The following is a 22,202-nucleotide window of genomic DNA, read 5'->3' on the forward strand; positions in this document are numbered from 1 at the left end:
TGGCTTATGCTCATTTACTCTAAGCAACAAAAAAACAGGGAGGCAGGAAAGGAGTGATGCGAAAGGTGACTAGCAAAAAGGGAATCATTTTTTCCTGATAGTTTTTGTGCGGTTCTCTCTTACACATGGTTTTTCTCTGCATGCCTAAAAAAAGTCCTCATATAGCATTTGAACCCATCTAGTGAGTAAAGTTTTTATCATATGGCTTTGAAAATATAATCAAATAGAGGATCTGTTTATTATAGTACTGTAATTAATGCATTTATTTATATAAATATGAGAATTAGATTGATATTAGAATACACTTTTTCTCTGTAGATTTTAAATACATATTCAAAGTCTTAATATTTTCATTTATATTACAGAATTGGCTGTGTGTGCTTATCATCTGTGCAAGGAATCTAACTGGTTTGATCTCTCAATTGTTTAAAGTCAAGCCAATCTGCAGTCTGAGTTTACATATTTCAGAATTGCATAGTATGATGGGCACAAAGTCAGGTTTTTTAGCTTCAGACTATGAATCCATCCAGTTGGAGGATATCAAACATTTGAAATTTTGAGATTATTTTAGAATAAGTGTTGTTGCATTCACACTGAGGTGCATCGGATTATAATCTGATCTCAAATGACTTGTGAAAGTAGTTTTAACAGTTTTTTTTTTCTCAGTCACCAGATTTTTTGCTTCATTTAATAAGAATAATAATTTAGTCATTTAGAAGACACTTTTGTCCAAAGCGACTTACAAATGAGGACAATGGAAGCAATCAAAATCAATAAAAGAGCAATGATATGCAAGTGCTATAATAAGTCTCAGTTAGTTTAATGCAGTACACGTAGCAAGGGATTTTTAATTATAATAAATAAAAAGAAAAGAAATAGATAGAATACAAAAAGAATAGAGAAGCTAGTGTTAGCTTTTTTTAAACAAGCAGTTAGTAAATGAATAGAGTGCAAGTCTAAAAGTGGTAATTTTTTTTTTTAAAGAATAGAATTAGAATAGAGAGTTCTAGAGTTAGAGGGTCAAATAAAGATGGAAGATATGTGTTTTAAGCCGATTCTTGAAGATGGCTAAGGACTTAGCTGCTCGAATTGAGTTGGGCAGGTCATTCACCAGGAGGGAACATTTAATGTAAAAGTCAGTGAAAGTGATTTTGTGCCTCTTTGGGATGGCACAATCAAGCAACGTTCAGTTGCAGAAACCAAGCTTCTAGAGGGTATATAAGTCTGAAGTAGTGAACTTAGGTAAAGGGATGCAGAGCCAGTGGTGGTTTTGATAAACAGAGGCGTGACATGCATTCTTTTCAGCTCATTAAAAATTAATCTTGCTGCCATGTTCTGAATTAATTGTAAAGGTTTGATAAACTGGCTGGAAGACCTGCCAAGAGAGCATTGCATTAGTCCAGCCTGGACAAAACAAGAGCTTAAACAAGGATTTGTGAAGCAAGTTCCGAAAGAAGGGGCCTGATCTTGCTGATGTTGAATAAAGAAAGTCAGTTGATCATCAATCACAACTCCAAGGCTTCTGGCTGTTTTTGAAGGAGTTATGGTTGATGTGCCTAACTGGATGTTGAAATTGTGATGAAACGATGGGTTTGCTGAAACCACAAGCAGTTGTGTCTTGGCAAGGTTGAGTTAAAGGTGATGGTCCTTCATCCAGCAAGAAATGTCTGTTAGACAAGCTGAGATGCGAGAAGCTATCGTCGGATCATCAGGATGGAATGAGAGGTAGAGTTGAGTGTCATCAGCATTTAGACAAACGTTTTATCCAAATGAATTACGGATAACAAAATTCAGCATTTGTAAGATTTTCAGCTTTTTGGTGTCAACTCATTAACATCTTTCCATTCTGTTTTGTTAGCTAAAGGATAGAATGGCGATAGCTTGATCCTTACCTTTTCCATCCCATTTATTAAACATTAGGAAATAATACAAGAAATACACATGCCTGCATTCTAGTACAGGGACGGGAGTAAAAAATATTCACAGTTTGGAGTGAGAAAGAGGCAAAATATAGAACCATATGCCAAACTGGTGATCTTTAGAAATGTCCATACCAAATCTCTTGGGATTACAATACATCCTACACAGTATTTCTTGAAAAGTCCATTATCGAGGGAGGAAGTTAAGGAGGACACTTGGCAACCAATGGAGGTATAACGTGCCAGACTAAGCCAAGAGCAATGGAGACCTTAGACTGGAGCGATTCTCGAATGAGATGGATGGAGTGAGGGAGGAGGAATAGAGGCACTTGGAAGACCGCAGGCCAGGAGAAATCAATAGATACACCCACACATACTCCAGACCCATCTGCTGTGTGTGAACACCCAACACCACCTCAGAGTTGGCATGGAAGAGGCGAAAGCACATTCTGTCCAAGTCTTTATGCACAGTTTGAGCAGTCACTGTATATTGTACTGGTGTTCTGTTGCAAGTTCTTCGGCTTTTTGTTAAAGGCCACTGCTCTAGTGGCCTACTGTGTCCTTAATGAACTTCAGCACAGTAAAAAAGTTACAAAGATTTTTGCCAGACTTTTTAGTTTTTTGTCAGACTACAGTTTTTTGGAAGCAGTGTTGTTCACGTTATAAAAATCCATATAAATGCAGGGGTGGTGTAGCCTAGCTGTTAAAGGTCTGGGCTGGTGAATGAAAGGATGTAGGTTGCTTGAAGGATCTTTGAACCGTCATCATTGTGCCCTTGAACAATACATTTGACCCCAGGTTCCTCCATAGGAAATATTACTACAAGTATTCAGTTCAGTGTTTTGGGTAAAACATAAAAAAATAACCAGTTAGTGGTTAGTTAAGAACTGATAAAAGCATGCAGGAATGTGGGTGGTTTCCATTGTTTTATACTTTTGATTTTTGATTTTATGGATATTTGATAACCCTTATAAGTTTCAGGAATCATACTGTAATTGTAGTGCCATTCTCAAAACATCCTGATTTACAAAATGTGTGAATGTTTTTCTGGCATAAAATATTTGATTATTAATCATTATTTATATGATTAATTTCTTGATGTCTTTTGATTTTTTATTTTTTTTTGCACACTATTTAGACTTTACACTAAGGTTTTGCTTGAGCAAACAAAATGGATTAACCCTGCAAATGTCAAGTTCTGTTAGATGAAGGCACCTGGAAAATTCAAATGATTAAAAAAACATATTTAAATCACTTCATTATTTAATAAAAAAATTTTGAATACCTTTTTATTTTTAAACCATCTTAATGACTGCAAAGTCGAGGCACATATTTGTCACCACAGTTTATTTTAAACAGAATTTTTGGATTATTTATATTAGTAATTTCTTATTCTCTTTAGATTTTTTTGCACCCTATTTAGACTTTACACTAAGGGTTTCTTTGAGCAAACAAAAAAAAAAAAAAAAAAAAAAATCCTGCAAATGTCAAGTTCTGTTAGAGGAAGGCACCTGGAAAATTCAAATAATAAAAAAACATATTTTAACCACTTCACATTATTTAATAAAATGTTACATGATGCTTTTTTATAAGAAAGCCTTTTATTTTTAAACCATCTTAATGACTGAAAAGTCAAGGCACATATGTGTCACCATATTTGTTGAACAACCTCAAGGGCATGGAGATGATAAAACTGGATTTTACTTTTAGTGACAGTTTGTTGAAGATTATGATTCTAATAGCATTTGGTCCATAAATAGGTCTAAATGTGTTTGATCTTAATTACATGTATTTTAGTTGAATCGTGCATTCAGGCATCACAAAGACTCATCAAGCACCATTGTGCCATTTAATGTCCATCTGTTTCATCCAAAGGTTAACATGGGGTGCACTTGTTTGAATGTGTAATCACAGTATCCCCAGACTTAGTGGTTACAAAATGTACTGTCTCAAAAATTACTGTGTGCATTTGTCTGCAGCATTCCAGACTGGTGCAGGGCTACAGTTGGTTTCGGTGCACTGGTGTAGGAGAAGAGCCCTTTAAGTGAGATAAAAAATGCATTTGACAACCCAGTGAAGCTCCAGATTGAGACCTCTGATGACAGGCATTTCACTTTTCTACATTACAATGTCTCTCACTGTAAATGCTTGTTCCGTTCTTTGTGTTCCTCTAATCTTAATCTCTGCCTCAGTTTGTCTGCTTTTCTCTCATCCTCTCTTGCTCCCCCTGTTCCTCGTCCCAGCTGCACCTCAAGCTCTAATTCTAATTTTCCCCATTTTTAGCAATGTCTTGACTTCCCTTTCAACTTCTCCTGACAGCATCCTGTATCTTAATTAAAACGGGACCCTCAAAAAAAAGAACAATTAATGAAAGAAGAAGCTGTTAATTACACAACAAGGTCACAAGCCTTTTACCTTCACAGCTTAATTGTGGCCTTGATTGTGTTTCTGCCTCATTTTTTATGCAAACGCTAGGCTGACAAACTCGGTTAATTGTTGCCCGGGCGCTTCTGGAGGGTCGCACATTTTTGTGTGTCTGCAGAGCTAGTGAGCATGTGCATCCGTGTGATACAAATTTAACTTTGTTTGACATTTTGTGTGTGCTTTCTGAGCGTGTATACATGCTGACGCATTTCTTTTTTCCTAGGATCCCTGTCAAGATCCTTCAGGGTGACTGTTTATTACCCTTCATGACCTTCCTGCCCTGTACATTCATTTATCTTCAGCTGAGCCCCTCATTTCTCAACGAGGGTTACAGTGACCTTAAATCCCTTACAGACCTACAGTACCAGTGTCCACCTACTAGTGCCATCGATCCTGTCATGTATAGATCCATGTCTTCCCAACCATTTTACCTTCTTTCGATTTCCGAAGGTGGACCACCCTGCCATTTCCGTGGCCAATTATATTAACGACTCTTAGGCACAAAGGTCAGAGGTGCTACAGTTTTAGGGTAGGGTCACTGGATCTTTTCATAACCTTGGCATGGTCAATACCTCCCCCTCAATCCCTTCTTTTCTTAAGGTCACTGAATCTTTTTTATAAATGGTATTTTATTCCATGTATCTTGACCTGGTCTAGCAGGTCCAGTCCTTCTGGAGGGCCAATGTCCTGCAGAGTTTAGCTACAACCTGTCTGGAGGTTTCTAGAAATCCTGAAGACCCTGATTATTTGGTTCAAGTGGGATTAATTAGGATTTAAGATCAACTAATAGTGGTGCTTCAGGAGCAGTATTGCCCACACCTAGTCTATACTTTCCCTTTCTTTCCCTTCCATCTGTTCATCCCTTTTCTGCTTTTTTTATTTTTTTCTCTCTTTTTCGGTTTCTTTACTTCCTTTCAGCACTAAGGTCAGATGTCAGAGTAATAGTTTTGGGCTGAGGTCAATGGATTTTCTCATAAATGTGCATTTGCCCATGCATCGTGCATGGCTTGGGCCATATCCAGTTCTTCTATTTTCTTCCTTCCTTGCTTTCATTTCCTCTCCTTTCTTTACCCCTTTTTCTTTTCTTCCCCAATTTTACCTCTTGCGTTCCCCACTCTCTGATTGTTCAGCACGGCATGATTGTGGTGTGTTGCTTGGAAGAAATATCTGTTATCATTCTTGACCTCTATGCCATTGATCATGGAAATGTGACCTGCCTCCATATATCCGTTTGTCTTCAAGAAATGGAAATCAATCAACAAACACACCTCCCATCTTTTGTATTATAATTAAATTGTCTGGTTTGCGGCTGACTAACCTGTTTAGAAGGATATGTTTGTACATTTTACAGCAATTTGTTTGCAAGGCTTGCCGAGTCTTTTGCAACTGCAAAACTTTGAGGAATGACTTATTTTCAACTTTGCTTTATCACTTAATGTTCAAGCTGAGCCTCATGCCCTGAAAGGGAAAGGGGAAAATGAAAAAAGAGGGATCCATTACCTGAGCTAACAATAAGGAGTGGTGTTTGTTTGAGGCTGCAAATGTGCCCAACCTGTCGTGCTTAGATATTTCTGAGAGATGTTGCAAATTTGCCTGCATCTCATTCGCTACCCCATTCTCATTCTCCAAACCCAGCATCCTCATCAGTCGGACACCCTTCAGTGATTCAGAAACGAGGTTTTACTTTTTTTTTTCTTTTTTTTCATCTCTCTCAATTTCTTGAGTGCCGCACCTGAAATTGCTTTGACATTCAGATGCAAACACAACCATTGACACCCGCCTGATGGTTTTGGAATGCAAATGGACAGGGCTCTCTCTCCTTTCCTCTCAGCTTTCCGAACTCATCCCTCTCTCCCAGCCTAATGAGGGAAAGCTGATAGCTTGCTTTCTCAGATCAGGCAGACGTGAGTATGGGCATGTTGAGATTGGGGTTTGAGGGGACAGGGGTAATGTCACCGAAAGCCTACAGGAAATCAATTTTTGCTGTGAAATGCTGCCCCGCTGTCTGCAAGGAGCAAAAGTGATACAGACAAGACAGTTCTCTTGCACTCTCAAGAAGACATGTGAACACATTAGTACACCTTATTCAATGTTGCACTGGCACAGTAGATTTTCCCTCCTTCCCTTTCCCTGTCCTTTCTTACATCCTTTCCTTCCACGCTTCCTCTTTTCCCTCTTTTTAACATCCTTTACGTCTGAGTGATTTTTCCTTCCTGTCTGCCATCCTTCTTTCATTCCTACTTCCCCTTATTTTCCTCTTTATTCTTTCCGACTTTTCCTCTTGCTTTCCTTTTTTCCCCTTCCTTTGTTCCTTACCTACTACTTCCTTACCACTCACCTGTTCACTTCCTTTTTCTTCTCCTCCTCCCTCCTTCATTATTACTTTCCTTTTTTCCTTGCTTGCATCTTTTTCCTTAAGTCTTATTTCCCATTCTTTCTTCCTTCTTCCATCAGTTTTTCCAGTGTTCCACCTTTTCCCCATTCTTGTACCTTCCCTCCTACTTCTTTTTTCCCTTTTTTGTTTCCTTCCATCCTTCTTTCTTTTATATTTCCTTCATTTCTTCTGTCCATCTTTCTTCCTTCTAGTTTTCTCTTATTTTCTGCACTTTCCTCTTCACATCACTTTGCAAAAACTTTTATAATTTATGTAGTTCTACTGTACCTGTGTTACAAGGTTCCAAGGTTCACATGTGTGAGTTGAAGTGGACTATGTGAACGCAATGACCTGAATGCTCAAGTTCCCGTGACCGGAGCATCGTGCACACATATAGCGATGCCTGGCTATTCACGGATCTGCTCAGCCATGTGCCTCTTCATCAGGGGTTTGGGCTTGGGCTCGTGCTCAGCTCTGGACATTTACAAATCTCCTCCGGACTTGGCTAAATGGAAACCATCCATCAGAGGTGACAGGAAGCAAACAAAGCCCCAACATTAGCGGCTTGGATGCTTTTGATGATGTCATAAGCTTCTAGAGGTGGCTGACCTAATGTGGTGCACTGGGGAAGGAAGGGAGAACACAGAGTCCTAGATCAGTAGATGAAGTGAGTGTGCAAACCAACAAGGGTTGACAGGACTCTTTTATACAAGAAGGGTGTGAAAGTCTAAGACGGTGAGCGAAGGGGATGGTCATTGACTTGGGGCATAGCAGATCTGTGTTTTAATAAGAGAACTGCATTGATGAGGATTGATCAGTGGTGGTGTGGGAGTTGGAGGCTGGGATGCAAGCCCCTTGAGGCAGAGCTCAGATCATTCTTGCCCTGATTAGGATTAAGGCCAAGCAGTGTAATGTCCTCTAATTCTGACTTTTGTCCATGGTTTTTCTATTGTTCTGTTTGGTAGAGATAAGCGGCATTGAATTTGAGAGTGTGAGAGGGGGGATTTGGTGGAAAATGGGAGAAAGCGGGTGGCTGAGAAAGAGGATGAGTAGAATACAATGAAAATAAACGAAGAGTGAAGAAAAATGGTGAGGTGTGTTAAGAGGATCTAAGATATCAGAATGAATGTGATGGACATACAGAGAAAGAATCCGTCCAGTCTTGACACCCTAAGGGCACCTCCTTTGTCTCTCTCTAAATCCCACTTAAAGGACCAGTTTGTCCAGTTTGAGTGATTTATGGCTGTTATGTTAACTATAGATTTTTCTGACGAAAATGTGAATGGTTATTACTCTAACCTTCCATGCTTCCATGATGCTCGGATGTTGTCATGTGATTTGGATTTCTGAGTATCTTGTAGCATGTTGGTAGGGTATTTTGGGTGGTTGCCACAGTAGTTACTGGCTCAGTAAGTAGAGCCCAGATCCTGAATCTCTTTAAATTTCTGCTCCCAAACAGATTTGATTTTGCTGCTTCCAGACCACTGAAGGTGATTGTTTATGACATTTGAGATTTGGAAAAAATAGCTTTTTGCGGTCTGATTAATGCAGAGGCCATATCAATGTCAATATAATCACTGTTGCAAAATGCACAGTTTTTGATGGAAAAACCGAATGTCGGTTACCTGTGCAACTTGAACGGGTTATTATAGCCCTTTTAAACCCAACAGTCTAAATTGTCACAGGAGCATGAAGAGCGTATGATAGGCAGGACCTTTAAAATAGACCTTTCACTCCTTCATTTATGTGGATTTATTCCATTCGCAAGGGATTCTTTCATAAATTGGAATTAGCAGCATTGAGGCAGTGATCTGAATATGATGACATGAATTATTGATTCCCTGACAGCTGCTTGCAAATCTAGCCTGACATTTGGAAATAAGACGGCATGGAATTATAGCCTGAAAATAATGAAGGCCATTTGTGTCGAGACGAGAGAAGGAAAGAAAAGCAAACGTCTTTTTGGACTTATTAATATTCATTAATACCTCCTGTCAGAGCGCCATTGAAACAATTCATTGCTCACGTTTACTGTGTTACGTTCTTTGATTTATTGATGTGTATTCGAAAGAGCCGGCTGGTTATGAAGAGACAGCTCAGTGAAATCTGATTGCTCATACAAAACCAGATCATTGTCAGTGAGAGTCAATGATTTCAGATTTTATTTCCAGTATTGTTTTTCCTTGTCTTGCCATCCTTCTTTCCTTAAATTATCTAAAAAAAACTGCACTTAATAAGTAGTCTTTTTGTATTAAACTCATTCTGCATGTATATTATAATCTTTCTTATGGAAATTCAGCATGATCGCATTACCTGCTCAATCTCATAGTTTTTTCTCTTGAATTAATTGCTTCTGTTTTTATTATTCTCATTTGTGAGTCACTTAGGATAAAAGTGCCCATTAAATGAACAAATTTAAATGAGTTATTTGTTATAAATTAGACTATAAATTATGCATAATTTTAGAAGATAAAATTATTCAGAGAGTGTCCTAAAAATTGCTAACTTGTATATGCTATACCTCCTACATCTCAAATTGTAATTCTGAAAGCTTGATCCACATTCCTTGTAAATATTTGGAATTTACCTTTATGCTAGATTCTCTGCAAGCTGGACCTCTGGCGTGACTTTTTGCTCGATCTGCATTATAGTTTCTTGTGGCACTATAGAGTCAATCATCTCTCCGGTTTCTGTGAAGCAACCCATGCTAATGCCTCATTAGATAAACTGATCCGTATGTAGCCAGCTGGTCTGTTGTGGAATTAGAAAAAATAAAAAAAACGCGTCCTTGGGAATTTCTGTGTAATGTCAGCAGATATGGGTTGTAATCTCATTCCCTTCAGTGTGTTTGGCTTAAGCTGCCTTCAGTTGGCTGTCTGTTTTGCCACAGTCCTCCTGGCAGTGGTTAAGTCAAAGTGCATTGCAGTTTAAAGTCAGTTTGTAAAGACACCAGTGAAAACAAACAGTGGCGTCCAAACACAGGTCCACAAAGTTTGCAGTCATTTTTGTTAGTGCTGTTTGCAGGAATTAATCTGACAAGCCATGAGATTGGTGAGCTTTGCTTTCACATTTCATTCATTATAACACTGAGATGTGCTTGTGTTTTGGTTTGTATCTGCGCAAGTCTTCTGAATGCATAGATTTGGATGCCATATCACTTATTTTGGTGTTTTTTGCAATGTCTGTCTGATTTCCCTTGCCTTGCTGGAAAAGTCCACAGTATGTCTGTGCTTACTAATTGTAGGGCTTTTAGGGCAAAATCCAGTCATAAAAACAGAATATACTGTATAACACGGAATGTCATGGAATTTGCCAAAGTATGGCTGGATACATCAAAAGTATGTCTTTACAAGTAAATCTAAATCCGATATAGACAAGTGATTGTGAATTTTAAGCAAAAATACCATTTAAATATGATTTGTGCATGTATTGTGTGTCTTTGTGTGAATAAATGGTGCAGACGTGCGGTTTTGTTTACTACACACATACAAAAGCGTGTGTGAAGCTTGGAGTGTTTTACAGCCCCTGCCGCCTCAATATACGAGTACATGAACATAATCTCTGGAAGTGCTCTGAGAGTCAATTCATGAGCATTTTGCCATTTCTTTTGAGCAAAACTGTCATATACAATCAGAAACCTAAAAGTCTTCACAGCAACCCGTCAATATAAAAGTTTGGTTTAACTTGAAGAAACTGTGACAATATGGAGCTTATAATATGACAAAACTAATTGAATTTGTATTGTGTAAATTTGAATTATTATTTGAATTATTGATGTGTCATTTAACAAAACTGAATATTATGTGCCATTTAACATTGTTCTGAATTTTTTTTTTTTTTTAAACTTGAATATTAAACACTAAATATAAAAACTTCAAGCTGTATTTTTAAAAACTGGATATTTGCTGTCTAAGATTTCAGAACAAAAAAAATGCTGTTGGAAAATACATGTCTTTAAGACTCTGCCATAAAACTATTCAGTTGTGTTAATTTTCAAATGTTTAATATTCAAGTTAAAAAAAAAATCTAATTCAGAACTATGTTAAATGCCACATAATATTCAGTTTTGTTAAATGACACTTGTCAATAATTCAAATTTACACAATACAAATTCAGTTAGTTTTGTCATATTATAAGCTCCATATGACAGAAATATTACTTAATGAAATGATAGGAATTTTGAAGGAAAAAAAAAGATTTTGGGAAAAATAAACCAGATTTCATGGGCCCTATACTTAGGTAATTTTTTTGTGTGTGTGCATCTGTGTATTCATGTGCATATTCATTGTACCTGTATGTTTTCCAGAGAAATGTTTTTATGACCCTATCAGTGAATTGAGGCAATAATGAAGTGATTTGTTCCTATTTTATAAGGTGTTTTGGATAAAAATGTCTGCTATGCATAAATTATTGTACATAATGATCAGAAAATTAGGGGATGGACGAATGGATGGTTTGTGCTTTTGCTTTTGGATGGTTTGTGCATCTGGTTTTTCAGTTTGGTCCAACTAGGTGTTGTCATTCTCAGTGAGAAGATTGAGTCTACCATTAAGATGTGGGACTTCCTTTTCTTTCCTACAGCCCCCGTATTGAACATTGCAATTCATTGTTGCACAAGTGCTCTGTCCCCTCTTACAGTCGCTGTTCACACTCACAGCAGTTACTTTACGAGTGTGAGCTTCCATCACTTATTGCTTGTACAGGCAACAAATAGCTCCTTAATCATGTGTAATATGAACCTCATTAGTTTCAAAGGATTTTGTTCCTGGAGGCACAGTGGCATGTGGGTTTTTTTTCTCTTCAAGTAGCATATTATACTCCCAAGTGGATCTTTTATGTCGGCTAATAAGGTCTAAAGCCAAGTACTCTTTTCTAGTCTCAGGTTGTAAGTATTGCCATTTTTCAGGGTTGTATTTAATTCTGCCGCTAGAAGGTACAGGTTTTGTTGTCTCAGAGGCTGTAATGGATTCTTTTCTGTGTGTTCTGTCTTTTGCCAGCCTGTCCCCCGGGCACCTACAAGATGTCGTCACGGCAGCAAGAGTGTTTCCCGTGTCCGGCTAACAGCAAGGCTGAAGAAGAGGGCTCTGTGCTGTGTGTGTGTGAGGATGACCACTTCAGAACTCCACTGGACCCTCCATCCGCACTCTGCACACGTAAGACAGTCAGGTTCTGTGTGGGGTGAATGTTTATGTGTGTATTTGCGTGTGTACTTATTTGTGCACAGGTATTTATTTATGTGTATTCTCATGTTTGAACAATCAAATCCTGTTGATTCCTGGTTTAATTTTGTTTACAGTGGGGTTTAGCACTGCCAACAAAAATTACCCAATACTTAAAATTACATTAATACTAAAAATTATAATAAACAAATTAATACACTAACACATTTTATAAACTATAATCCTAACCAATACCAAAACTTATGTTTATTAGTATTTATAAAGCACATATTAACCCTGTTCTGCATGACCATATTTTAAATAATCTTAAAGGGCTGGTTCACCCAGAAATGAACTACTGACCCTCATGTAGTTCCAAACCCTTAAGACCTTCTTTCATCTTCGGAAAAAAAGTAACTCTCTGACCTTCCATAGACAACAATGCAACTGCAATGTTCCCTGGTCCAGAAACTTACAGTAGTAAGGACATTGGTAAAACAGTCCATGTGACATCAGTGGTTCAACTATAATTTTATAAATCTACGAGAATACCTTTTGTACGCAAAGAAAACAATAATAACATTATTTATTCAACCGTTCTTCTCCCCGAGTTACCTTCTTCCGCCATTTTGAAGAGTACCGCAGAATGTAATATCATCATAATCATCATTGTTTCAATCAGCATGCGTGCACTTTATCCTGAACGTAAATGCTGATTACGTTGATTTAGTTCCGGGGTACTCTCCAAAATTACATGATGGTGAGTAGTTAACGACAGAATTTTAATTTTTGGGTGAACTAACCCTTTAATTCAGAGGTCCCCAACCACTGAGTTGCGACCCATCGCATTTGATCCGTGATACATACGGACGAGATCCTATACTATTCGGCATGCATGTGATTCGCAGATTCATTTGCCAATTTACACTATCAAGCAATTTTAAACCACAAAAGCAAGAAATGAAAGAGAGCTCAATTTGATACTCACGCCCTGTTCTCGCACACAATCAAAGCGCGCACAAGCATATAGAAACATGTTTCAGCTAGCGCGGAAATACCGAGTTGCGTATATATACACATAAAATTAGCTTATGTCAAAAATGCTTTACGCCCATGTCATTGTGCTTTAAATATATTTTTTTCTTGCTTATCCAAAAAATAATCAGATCTGTGACTCAACAAAAACAAAACAAAAAAAACAATATAATGTGTTGAACTACATAATACTATGTAATAGCATAATATATATTAGCGGTCCGCGAGAACATTTTCCAAACGTAACCATTCTGTGGTGTAAAAAAGGTTGGAGACCCCTGCTTTAATTCTACTACATACCTAAGCTTAACAACTATCTTAATAACTATTAATAAGCAATAAATTAGGAGTTTGAGGCAAAGTCGTAGTTAATAGTGGGAATTGGTCCCCAAACTAAAGTGTGACCATATATATTTGTACAATTCACTCTAGTAGTTACACTGTTATAGTTATTTATTTGTTAGTTATTGACACAATTAAAGATAATGTTTCATTTTTGTTCAATGTTTCATTTTTTTTCAATTTTGAAATGTTTTCTTTCCTAGCTTAATATGAATTATTAGCTGTTGTTAGCCAACTATAAACCATTCATAGGTTGGTGTGAGAGTGCTCCAAAAAGTCTGACACAGCAGCGTTAGCTCAACCGTTAGCTATTTGTTTGCCTATCAATGGCAGATGTAATAGTGAAAACCATTTCCAAAACAGTTGTTATTTTTTGCTATTCTGTTTAGTGGCTCTGGTGGCACAGAAATCACACACTTAACCTTTCAATTCTTGTGTGACCAGCCCTTTATTCTGGGCTGAATGAGTCTCTGAGTGCTTATGACTTTTATTTACACCATTAATTACTGTATTGATTAGGCTGCTGTTATATGAGGGAGAGAAAGACTGTGTGATCGTGATAATTATAGTATCGATTCTACAGTCACTCTTATGAGCAGATGCCACCAGTTTATTATTGTGTGTGTGTGTGTGTGTGTGTGTGTGTGTGTGTGTGTGTGTGAGAGAGAGAGAGAGAGAGAGAGAGAGAAGTAAAAATGTCTATAATGACTGTAAATGACTGAAGAAAAAGGATTGAAAGGAGGAGAGACATGATATGAATTGCATTACTCTTCTATGTGTATTTTGCATGCACTGCTCTGTGTGTGTGTGTGTGTGTGTGTATGTGTGTGTGTGTCCTGTCTTGTAGCGGATGTATCCTGACTGCAGCTGTTCCCCACCGCTCATGGCCACACGTGGACCGCATTGCATAAGCCTTTAGAGCCTTTAATAAATCAACGCTTCTTGCACACATCTAAATTATTCCATACACACACACTCACTCATGCTTGAGTGTTTGTGTTACAATTTCATTATCATCTGCTGCATTTATGATGAGACGAGACTCTTTTTCAAAAGCCTAGATCTCAAAATTAAAACTTAACAAATGCATGCATGAGAGAACAATCAGGTCCTCAGGAATGCTGAGTAGCATCAGTTAAGAACCGCTCTTTGTTATAACATTTCATACCTATACTTGGTTCCCACAATTAATTAAGAGTAATTCAAATTCCTTTGGTGGCATTTATTGGAAGTGACAGTTAGTTAAATGAAAGATATCACAAGCAAACTTGTAATATATGATATGATATGATAATTTAAGAATATTAAAAAAAATATAATAAAATAAAACAATAATATTAATAATAATTATTATTATTATTAAATAATTTTTTTTTATTATTATATTTGTTTATTAGCCTATAAGATTTGTTTATTAGATCTTGTTGTATTAATATTTATTTTTCATTATAGTAAGTTATGTAGTGAGTAGTATTCATGGAAATTGATCCAGATAAGTCTTTGTTTTTAAATGGAAGTATAAATATATTGAAATTAACTATATTTAATCTCAATATATTTATACTTTCATTTAAAACAAAGACTTATCTGGATCAATTTCAATGAATACTACTCACTACATAACTTACTATAAAGAATAATAAATATTAATACAACAAGATCTAGTAAACAAATCTAATAGTCTAATAAACAAATAAAATAAAAACACAAAATTAAATAATAATAAATACAATTATTGTATCATATTAAATAATTCTTAAAATATTCCTAGATGATATTATATTATATTACATAACATTACATTATATCATATTATATCATATGTTATGTTATGTTATGTTATGTTATGTTATGTTATGTTATGTTATGTTATGTTATGTTATGTTATGTTATGTTATTACATTAGATGTTAAATTAAATTTAAGTTACGTTACGTTACATAATATGATACAATATAATTTAAATTAAATTTAACATTAGATGTTATTATATTATATTATATTATATTATGCGTCTTATTTCACTAGTTTTGTTTTTAAATATTTATTAGCCATTTTAGAAGTATTCCTAGATATTGGGTCAGATAAAGTTTTTTTTTTTTTTTTTAAATGTATTGTGGATTGCTATTTGACGGAGGATGAATGTAAATAAAGATGGTTTCAAGTGATGTTTTCAATGCACATTTTATTTATTTTTGAGATGACCAGTTTGCAGAAAGACCATCTTGTCAAAAAATGAAAAACAAACTCCTTGCAGCATATTGAGTCCATCGTCACTGTGTGTGTGTGTGTGTGTGTTTGAGGGCAGCGGGGGGCACCTGTAGTGCTCTCGGCCTGAGCTGATGATGGGCAGCTTAAAGCCCTGGTGACATTTAAATGGCTTCCTGCTGCTGACAGATTCTTGTCTGACAAACGGCATTAGAGACGCAGGGCTCCAGCCTCGACCCGCTCCTCCCCGAGTCAACAGAACAGTCCCGCTCTACAGGACAGCAGCAATTAATGCATCTGATCTCTCTCCTCTTCCCCACCCCTCTTTTATCACTCTCTCTATCTATTAGATAAGAGGCTCTCATTCATTCTGCCCACATGATTCACCATAAATCAGTTGCAGCTTCTGGGGGAAGTAGTTGTAAATGCCTTTGCAGCAAGCCATTCAGTTCTGCAGCCGTTGATCTAACCATGAAATCAAATGCTTTTTATAGGCTATCACAAAACCCATTTTAAAATCTGAAAAACACAGTTATTGGTACTGCTGTGTTCAAGTTAAAATTTCTTTTTTCAGTGTTACTGTGTAAATTGTATGTGCTTTTGAAATCTACACACTTTTTTATAATGTCTACACTGAGTGGAAATGGAGGAATTCTTTGTATTTAAATTCAAGCGAAGCAGACAGTTCTACATTATGATAGTGGCCAAAATATTTGTGTGAATTATAATTTATTTTAATCACATTTAAAATTATATTAACTTTTTTAGTTTTTCCAGTTTTAAGATATAATTCATCTCAAATACATATGTTAATTTTGTATTTTACCTTGTTTTATGCTTTTAGTCAAGTGGGTTAATAATAGCAGTAATAATGGAAAAATACATGACATACAGTAGTAGTAGTAGTAGTAGTAGTAGTAGTAGTATTAAAGGGATAGTTCACCCCAAAATTCAAAATTCTGTCATTCATTACTCACCCTCATGTCGTTCCAAAGCCATAAGACATTTGTTCATCTTCAGAACACAAATTAAGATATTTTTGATGAAATCTGAGAGCTTTCTGACCCTACATAGACATCAACGCAACTACCATATTCAAGGCCCAGAAAGGTAGTAAGAACAGATTCAGTCAAATTACATGTCGGCACATTTAGATGAAGCAGCGTTTCCTCTCCCTGTATTTGTATGAATGGAGTTTTTGCTAGTGCATGAGAGCTGTGTTTGTCTTTGCCAATGCCCTCAGTACTCCATGATCTCTCTTTGACTGTCTTCCATGGCCTGTGTTCATTTCCTCTCAAGTGATTTTAAGCCTCAAGCTCTGTTAAGCTTTACCCAGTTGTAGCTAATTGGGTTAAATTATTAAAAAGAATTACAGTTCATTGAGGGGTAATTATCATCATGTTAATTAGAGTATGTTCAGATGACATTTATTTAATGCTTAAGATTTTTTTTTTTTTTGGTGGTGGTGGTACTGAACACTTCAGTACTTTTTGTTTTAATCAAGCATCACAAACTTCAGTTGTTTATTTATTTTTACACACAGGCCCCCCCTCTCCGCCTCGAGATCTGGTCTACACCCTCAAACAGTCCACACTCATTCTGGAGTGGGCCGCTCCGAATGACTCAGGCGGCCGAGGGGATCTCACCTACAGCATAGGCTGCCGGCGATGCGTCGGCCCCCCGCGGGCCCCACAGGTGCAATGTGAACCCTGCGGAGCCAGCGTGGGCTTCGTACCACAGCAGAGCGGCCTGACGGAGTGCACAGTCACCGTAGTCAATTTGCTTCCCAACTCCAACTACTCCTTTAGTGTGGAGGCCCGGAACGGAGTCTCGGAGTTACTCCCCAACAAAAGGTTCTACACGCAGGTCAACATCTCCACCAGCCTTCCAGGTACATTCTTCATGAAATATTTAAACTTGTGTTTACTTAGTATTAGGGGTGTAATTGTGCATAAACATGATGGTTCGGTACATACCTCAGTTTTGAGATCACAGTTCAGTATGTTTTCGGTAAAGCAGGGGGAAAAAACAAACATAAAATTGCTTTTTTTATTATTAAACAGTAGTTTACTGAATAAATTGCTCTTTATTTGAATAAATTCACTTATAATAAAAATTTTCTGTAGGGATGAAAATCTACCTTTAGCTTATGATCTAAGTGACGTGACATACAGCCAAGTACCCCACACTGCCATTTGAACTGAGGCGTTTATACAGCGATCTGTCACGTCAAACAAAGTCCGTCACAATGGCATTTATCGTTTGAATTTCCTAAAAAAAATTGACATAATTTGAAAGATTTTTTCTTATCAAAAGTAATAATATATAAAACTAGAAGTTTCCAATGAAGTTCCACTTGTGCAGTGGTTAAAACAATGCTGTATTTGTTCGGTACAGATTTCGGTAATTAATTTTCGGTATAAATACGTGTATCGTTGCACCCCTCCCTAGTATCATTCCCTTTAATTCCGAATAAAGTGCTTCAGTGAGTCAAAGTTCACTTTTTTATGAGGATAAAGCCTGTTTGGCAAGAGGCAGTTAAAACACTGTAAAACACAAGATGCTGCTTTTTTTCTCTTTATGTCATCTGATGTCATATGATCCCACATTGCAGCTTTTACATTAGTCAGTGTAATGTGGATAGTGACTGCTGGTTTGCATGTTTTTTGTTTTTTTTGTCTTTGAGTGGTTGTCTTGCTCCTGATGTTGGTAGAGACCGTATTTGAGGACACGGTCCTCTCTCAGTAATACTGCAGCAGATGCTTTCACTCATCTCCATTTGATTTGAGTGAAATAGTCCCTTTTTAGACCCAAATGAGGTTGTGATAAAGCAGCTTATTCATCTTAGTGCTTCTCAGTTTCATTGCATCCTCGTGTCGTTGATGTCTTTCCATACCATGTGGGATTAAACAACATTCCTGTCCTCTTTAATGAGATCGGCAGCAGTGGTCAGTGTTATTGCTTTTTTTATTATTATTGTTTTTTTTTATTGTTATTTTGGTTTAGTAGATATATAATGGTACACATGTTGAAGACTAAATGTTCTGCACATAATTGGAGATTATAGTAATTTATTTCAGGTGAAATTGCCATTTTTCTGCTGTTTTATACCACAATAAAGAGAAATTGGTGTCTGAATGCAGTGTAATTCTCAAAGACCCCTTTGCTATAGTCACAGATTTCATTAAACAGCTAGGGTTATGGGAAAGAAAAAAGCCAGTATTGTGCTCATAACAGAAATGAATGATGTCATAATAATAATAATAATAATATCTTTTTTTACTTTTTAGAATTTTTGTGACCAAATGATTTCAAAATATTTTTGCTATTTTAATTTTTTTCTTTTTTTGTGTTTGTTTTGTGGGCTCATAACATAAATAACTAATGTTAAACATAATCATACCTGCATAATGTAAGACTATTGCCCATTTTTAGAGTCATACTATGTCAAAAACATAGTTTTACAGCTAGAATGCACCTTGTTTTGTGTGCCTGTACAGGTACGTGTGTGTATCTGTAAATACATTTTGCTTATATTGTGGGGCCTACAGTAAATGTCACCATAAGGATAGTAAAACCTCACATTACATCCAGCCAACAGCCTTCATGAGGTAAATGGCTTATTAACATAGAAAATAATCTCTTAATGCAGAAAGGCTCATGTGAGGGTTTGTTTAGGAGCTAAAAAATACCTTTAGCACAATGCAATATCAGCATAACTGATAATAATGGTATGGAAAGTGCCCACCAAACACAGACGTGCGTGTGTGCATGTCGACCCATGAGCGCACACTGCATTTTTTGTGCCGACCAATTACAAAATGAAGTTGTATAAGAGCAGCATCTGCAGTCAAGCAGGGCTTAGTGAACAGCTGGTGTGTGTTTGTGTGAGAGGTCATTTCTAAGTTGTGCTTAAACACACACACATACATTGTACGCAATATTATGTTAATGCCCGGTTACACACTTCAGAAATCACTTGGAGTATTAGACCCTTACCTGTGTCGTCAAATGCCTCTACAGGACAATGTGCACTGATATTAACTCCCTTTACACAATATCCTGATTAACACCGACCCACTGAGCCACACACACATACTGTACAGACTCGCACTCACATTACCGCTTGCTCAGATTTTTCAATGATCTCAGAGTGCCCGAACACAAAGGCTGAAATAAGCAGTGCAGGAGCCGCATGTTTATTAATGGAGGAGATCTCTTTCATCAAGACTCATACACACTCAGATTTTGCTTTCCATTAAGAGTTAATTGCAGAGTGTTTATTTGGCACTCAACTCCTGTGCCTTTCATTATTTGATACTCTTCCCAACACAATTGCTTTTTCTCAGCCAAAAATGACTCTTTCTTTGTCTCTCACACCTATTCAGTAGTTTATTTTCTCTTTCTTTCTCTCCTTTTCCCCTTCAGGCAGAGTCCAAATTAACTTTTTTTCACACCTGCCAAAGCAAGTGAATTGAGAACATTTGCCAGCCATGAAGCTGTTTATATAGATTTTTTTTTTTTTTTTTTCAGGATATATTAGGATATTTTTTTTTTTTTTTTTTTTTTAGGATCTTTTGATGAATAGGAAATTTGAAAGAACAAAGAAATCATAAAAAATCTTTGAGAAGAGATGTCTTTACTGTCCCTTTTGTGTAATTTAATTGGTCCTTTCTGAATAAAATTATGAATATTCTTTAAATATATAATATATAATCATTTATTATGTAATATTTAATTATTTTATTGTTTAATTATTATATTTATAATTTATTATTTTATATTTATTTTCATTTGCTATGACACTGGCAAATATTTTGTTATCTACTCACCAAAGCCAGATTTCAAATTGCATTTGGCACTTGGTGGGTGTTAAATTTGGACCTGGGTCTCAGGTATAAATCATATTCCTTTGTGTTTTCATCCTTGTGTGCTTGAAGTTGTGTGGGTAGCCATAACACAAGTCTTTTATTCTTATGTGTGTTGCATATTCTAACTTAATTTTGCTCTCTTCTTCTGTTCCGTTCTCAATAAACGCACCATTATTCTTTCCCTCACACAGCACAGGCTCAAGGTTAACTGGAGCTCTCAGAGGAAGTGCTATTACTTTATTGTGATGTACAGTCTCAGAGGCAGCTGTGTGTTTGAGCTCTGTGATTAGAGTCGGTGCGATTGCAAGCCAACAAAAAGGAGTTTAACTGACTAGATGCTGAGATCAGTGCCATGCTTGTGTTAAATGTGCAGCTTCTGTGTTTATTGGTCCTTTGTTGAACTGTGTGCAAATGAAATATAAGCATGCTGATCATTTTGAGAGCAGTTTGCAGCGACCAAATTGGGTCACTCGGCAGCCATCTTAGTAAAGCCCCCAGACATATGTTTTCTATGTAGGTAAATGGCTGCTCCTATCTACTTGAATAATTCCCTGAAATGTCAAAATGACATTTAAGTAAATATTTGTAATCAGCTGTAAAATGTGGTTCATAGCAATATTAATGCATTTCATGAGTTTAAAGGGATAGTCCTCTAAAAAAAGGGAAATTCTGGCATCATTTATTCATGTGGTTTTTAAACTTGTGTGACTTAATTTTTTTTTTCTGTGGAACACAAAAAAGATATTTAGATGTGTGGTGGAAACCAAAAAAATTTTGTTACCATTGTACTTTTTGTCCATAATGTGAACCGAAACTTTGCTTACCAACATTTTTCAAGCTCATTGTTTAGTTTTATACACTAAACAGTTCTGGTACTGTGTTGGGTCACCATTTGAAGGGATACTTCATGCAAAAAATGAAAAGATGTGTCCAGTATTGTTTTGGACCCCATTGTGTGTCATTGTATAAAAGATAAACAATTCTTCACAATATCATCTTTTATGTCATACAGGTTTCACGACATGAGAATGACATATTTTAATTTTTGGGTGAACTATCTCTTTCTAACTATCCTTATGTCTAATGTAAAAAATTGAGTTGAGAGTTGAGAATCACTGTTAGTGCCCTTCAAGTTCCAAATAAAAAGAGAAAACTAACAAATTAAAAAAGATTCTATATACAGATAACCAAAAGCTATCCAAAAAAAGAAATAAATAAATAAATATGCTTATTTACTATATAAACAACTTTTCCCCTCTATTTTCTAGCAAAAACACTGGAAAAACATTTCTAGGAAAAACATTTTTCACTTCAGAAAATGCAAGTAAATCTGTTACAAAGAAAGTGATGCATTAAATTAAAGGTGAAATTTTGAAGCATAAAAACGTAAAACTTACTCTAATAATCTTTTTCATGTTTACAACTTAGACAAATAATTTTTTAGAGTGCACACTGTGAAAGGTTCAGTTACATAAAATGACTAATACTATGGTATAAGATTTTGGTCAAGCTGCCCATCCCTACTGTATGTTGAACTGTTGAATTCGATTTTAGAAAAACCTTAGTAACTGTTACATTTTGGAGTACGTATAATGTAATAGGCTTAAATCAAGCAGCTTCCCTCCTCACTATGTGAGCAATAATCTGAATTTAGCAGAAGAAATCATTCAGAAATGACACGCACCCATAAACAACCCCGCAAAGGTTCACAAGTGTGTAAAAACTTTGTGTCAAATCAGCTGTGGAGGTCCCTGGAGATCCGAAGCAGGAGGAGTTCCTGTCCCCCACGGGACCTCCTTCCTTACGGCCTCTCAAGAAAAGAAGCCAAGCAACCTCTCCTTTCAAGCCGAACCTCCCAATAGGGCCTGCAG

The 22,202-nt window shown here is 36.5% G+C and overlaps 1 protein-coding gene across 2 annotated transcripts in view; it reads left to right on the top strand.

The window, feature by feature from the left end:
* Positions 1-22,202, top strand: part of LOC109075309 (ephrin type-A receptor 7-like) — a 129,422-nt gene that overhangs the window by 68,774 nt on the left and 38,446 nt on the right. For both annotated transcript variants that reach the window (XM_042746090.1, XM_042746091.1), the window contains exons 4-5: positions 11,715-11,870; positions 17,004-17,351. In XM_042746090.1, coding sequence (XP_042602024.1) covers positions 11,715-11,870; positions 17,004-17,351 — 504 coding nt within the window. The remainder of the gene's footprint in view (positions 1-11,714; positions 11,871-17,003; positions 17,352-22,202) is intronic.

Source organism: Cyprinus carpio, chromosome B19 (assembly GCF_018340385.1).
Source record: "Cyprinus carpio isolate SPL01 chromosome B19, ASM1834038v1, whole genome shotgun sequence".
Classification (NCBI taxonomy): Eukaryota; Metazoa; Chordata; class Actinopteri; order Cypriniformes; family Cyprinidae; genus Cyprinus; species Cyprinus carpio.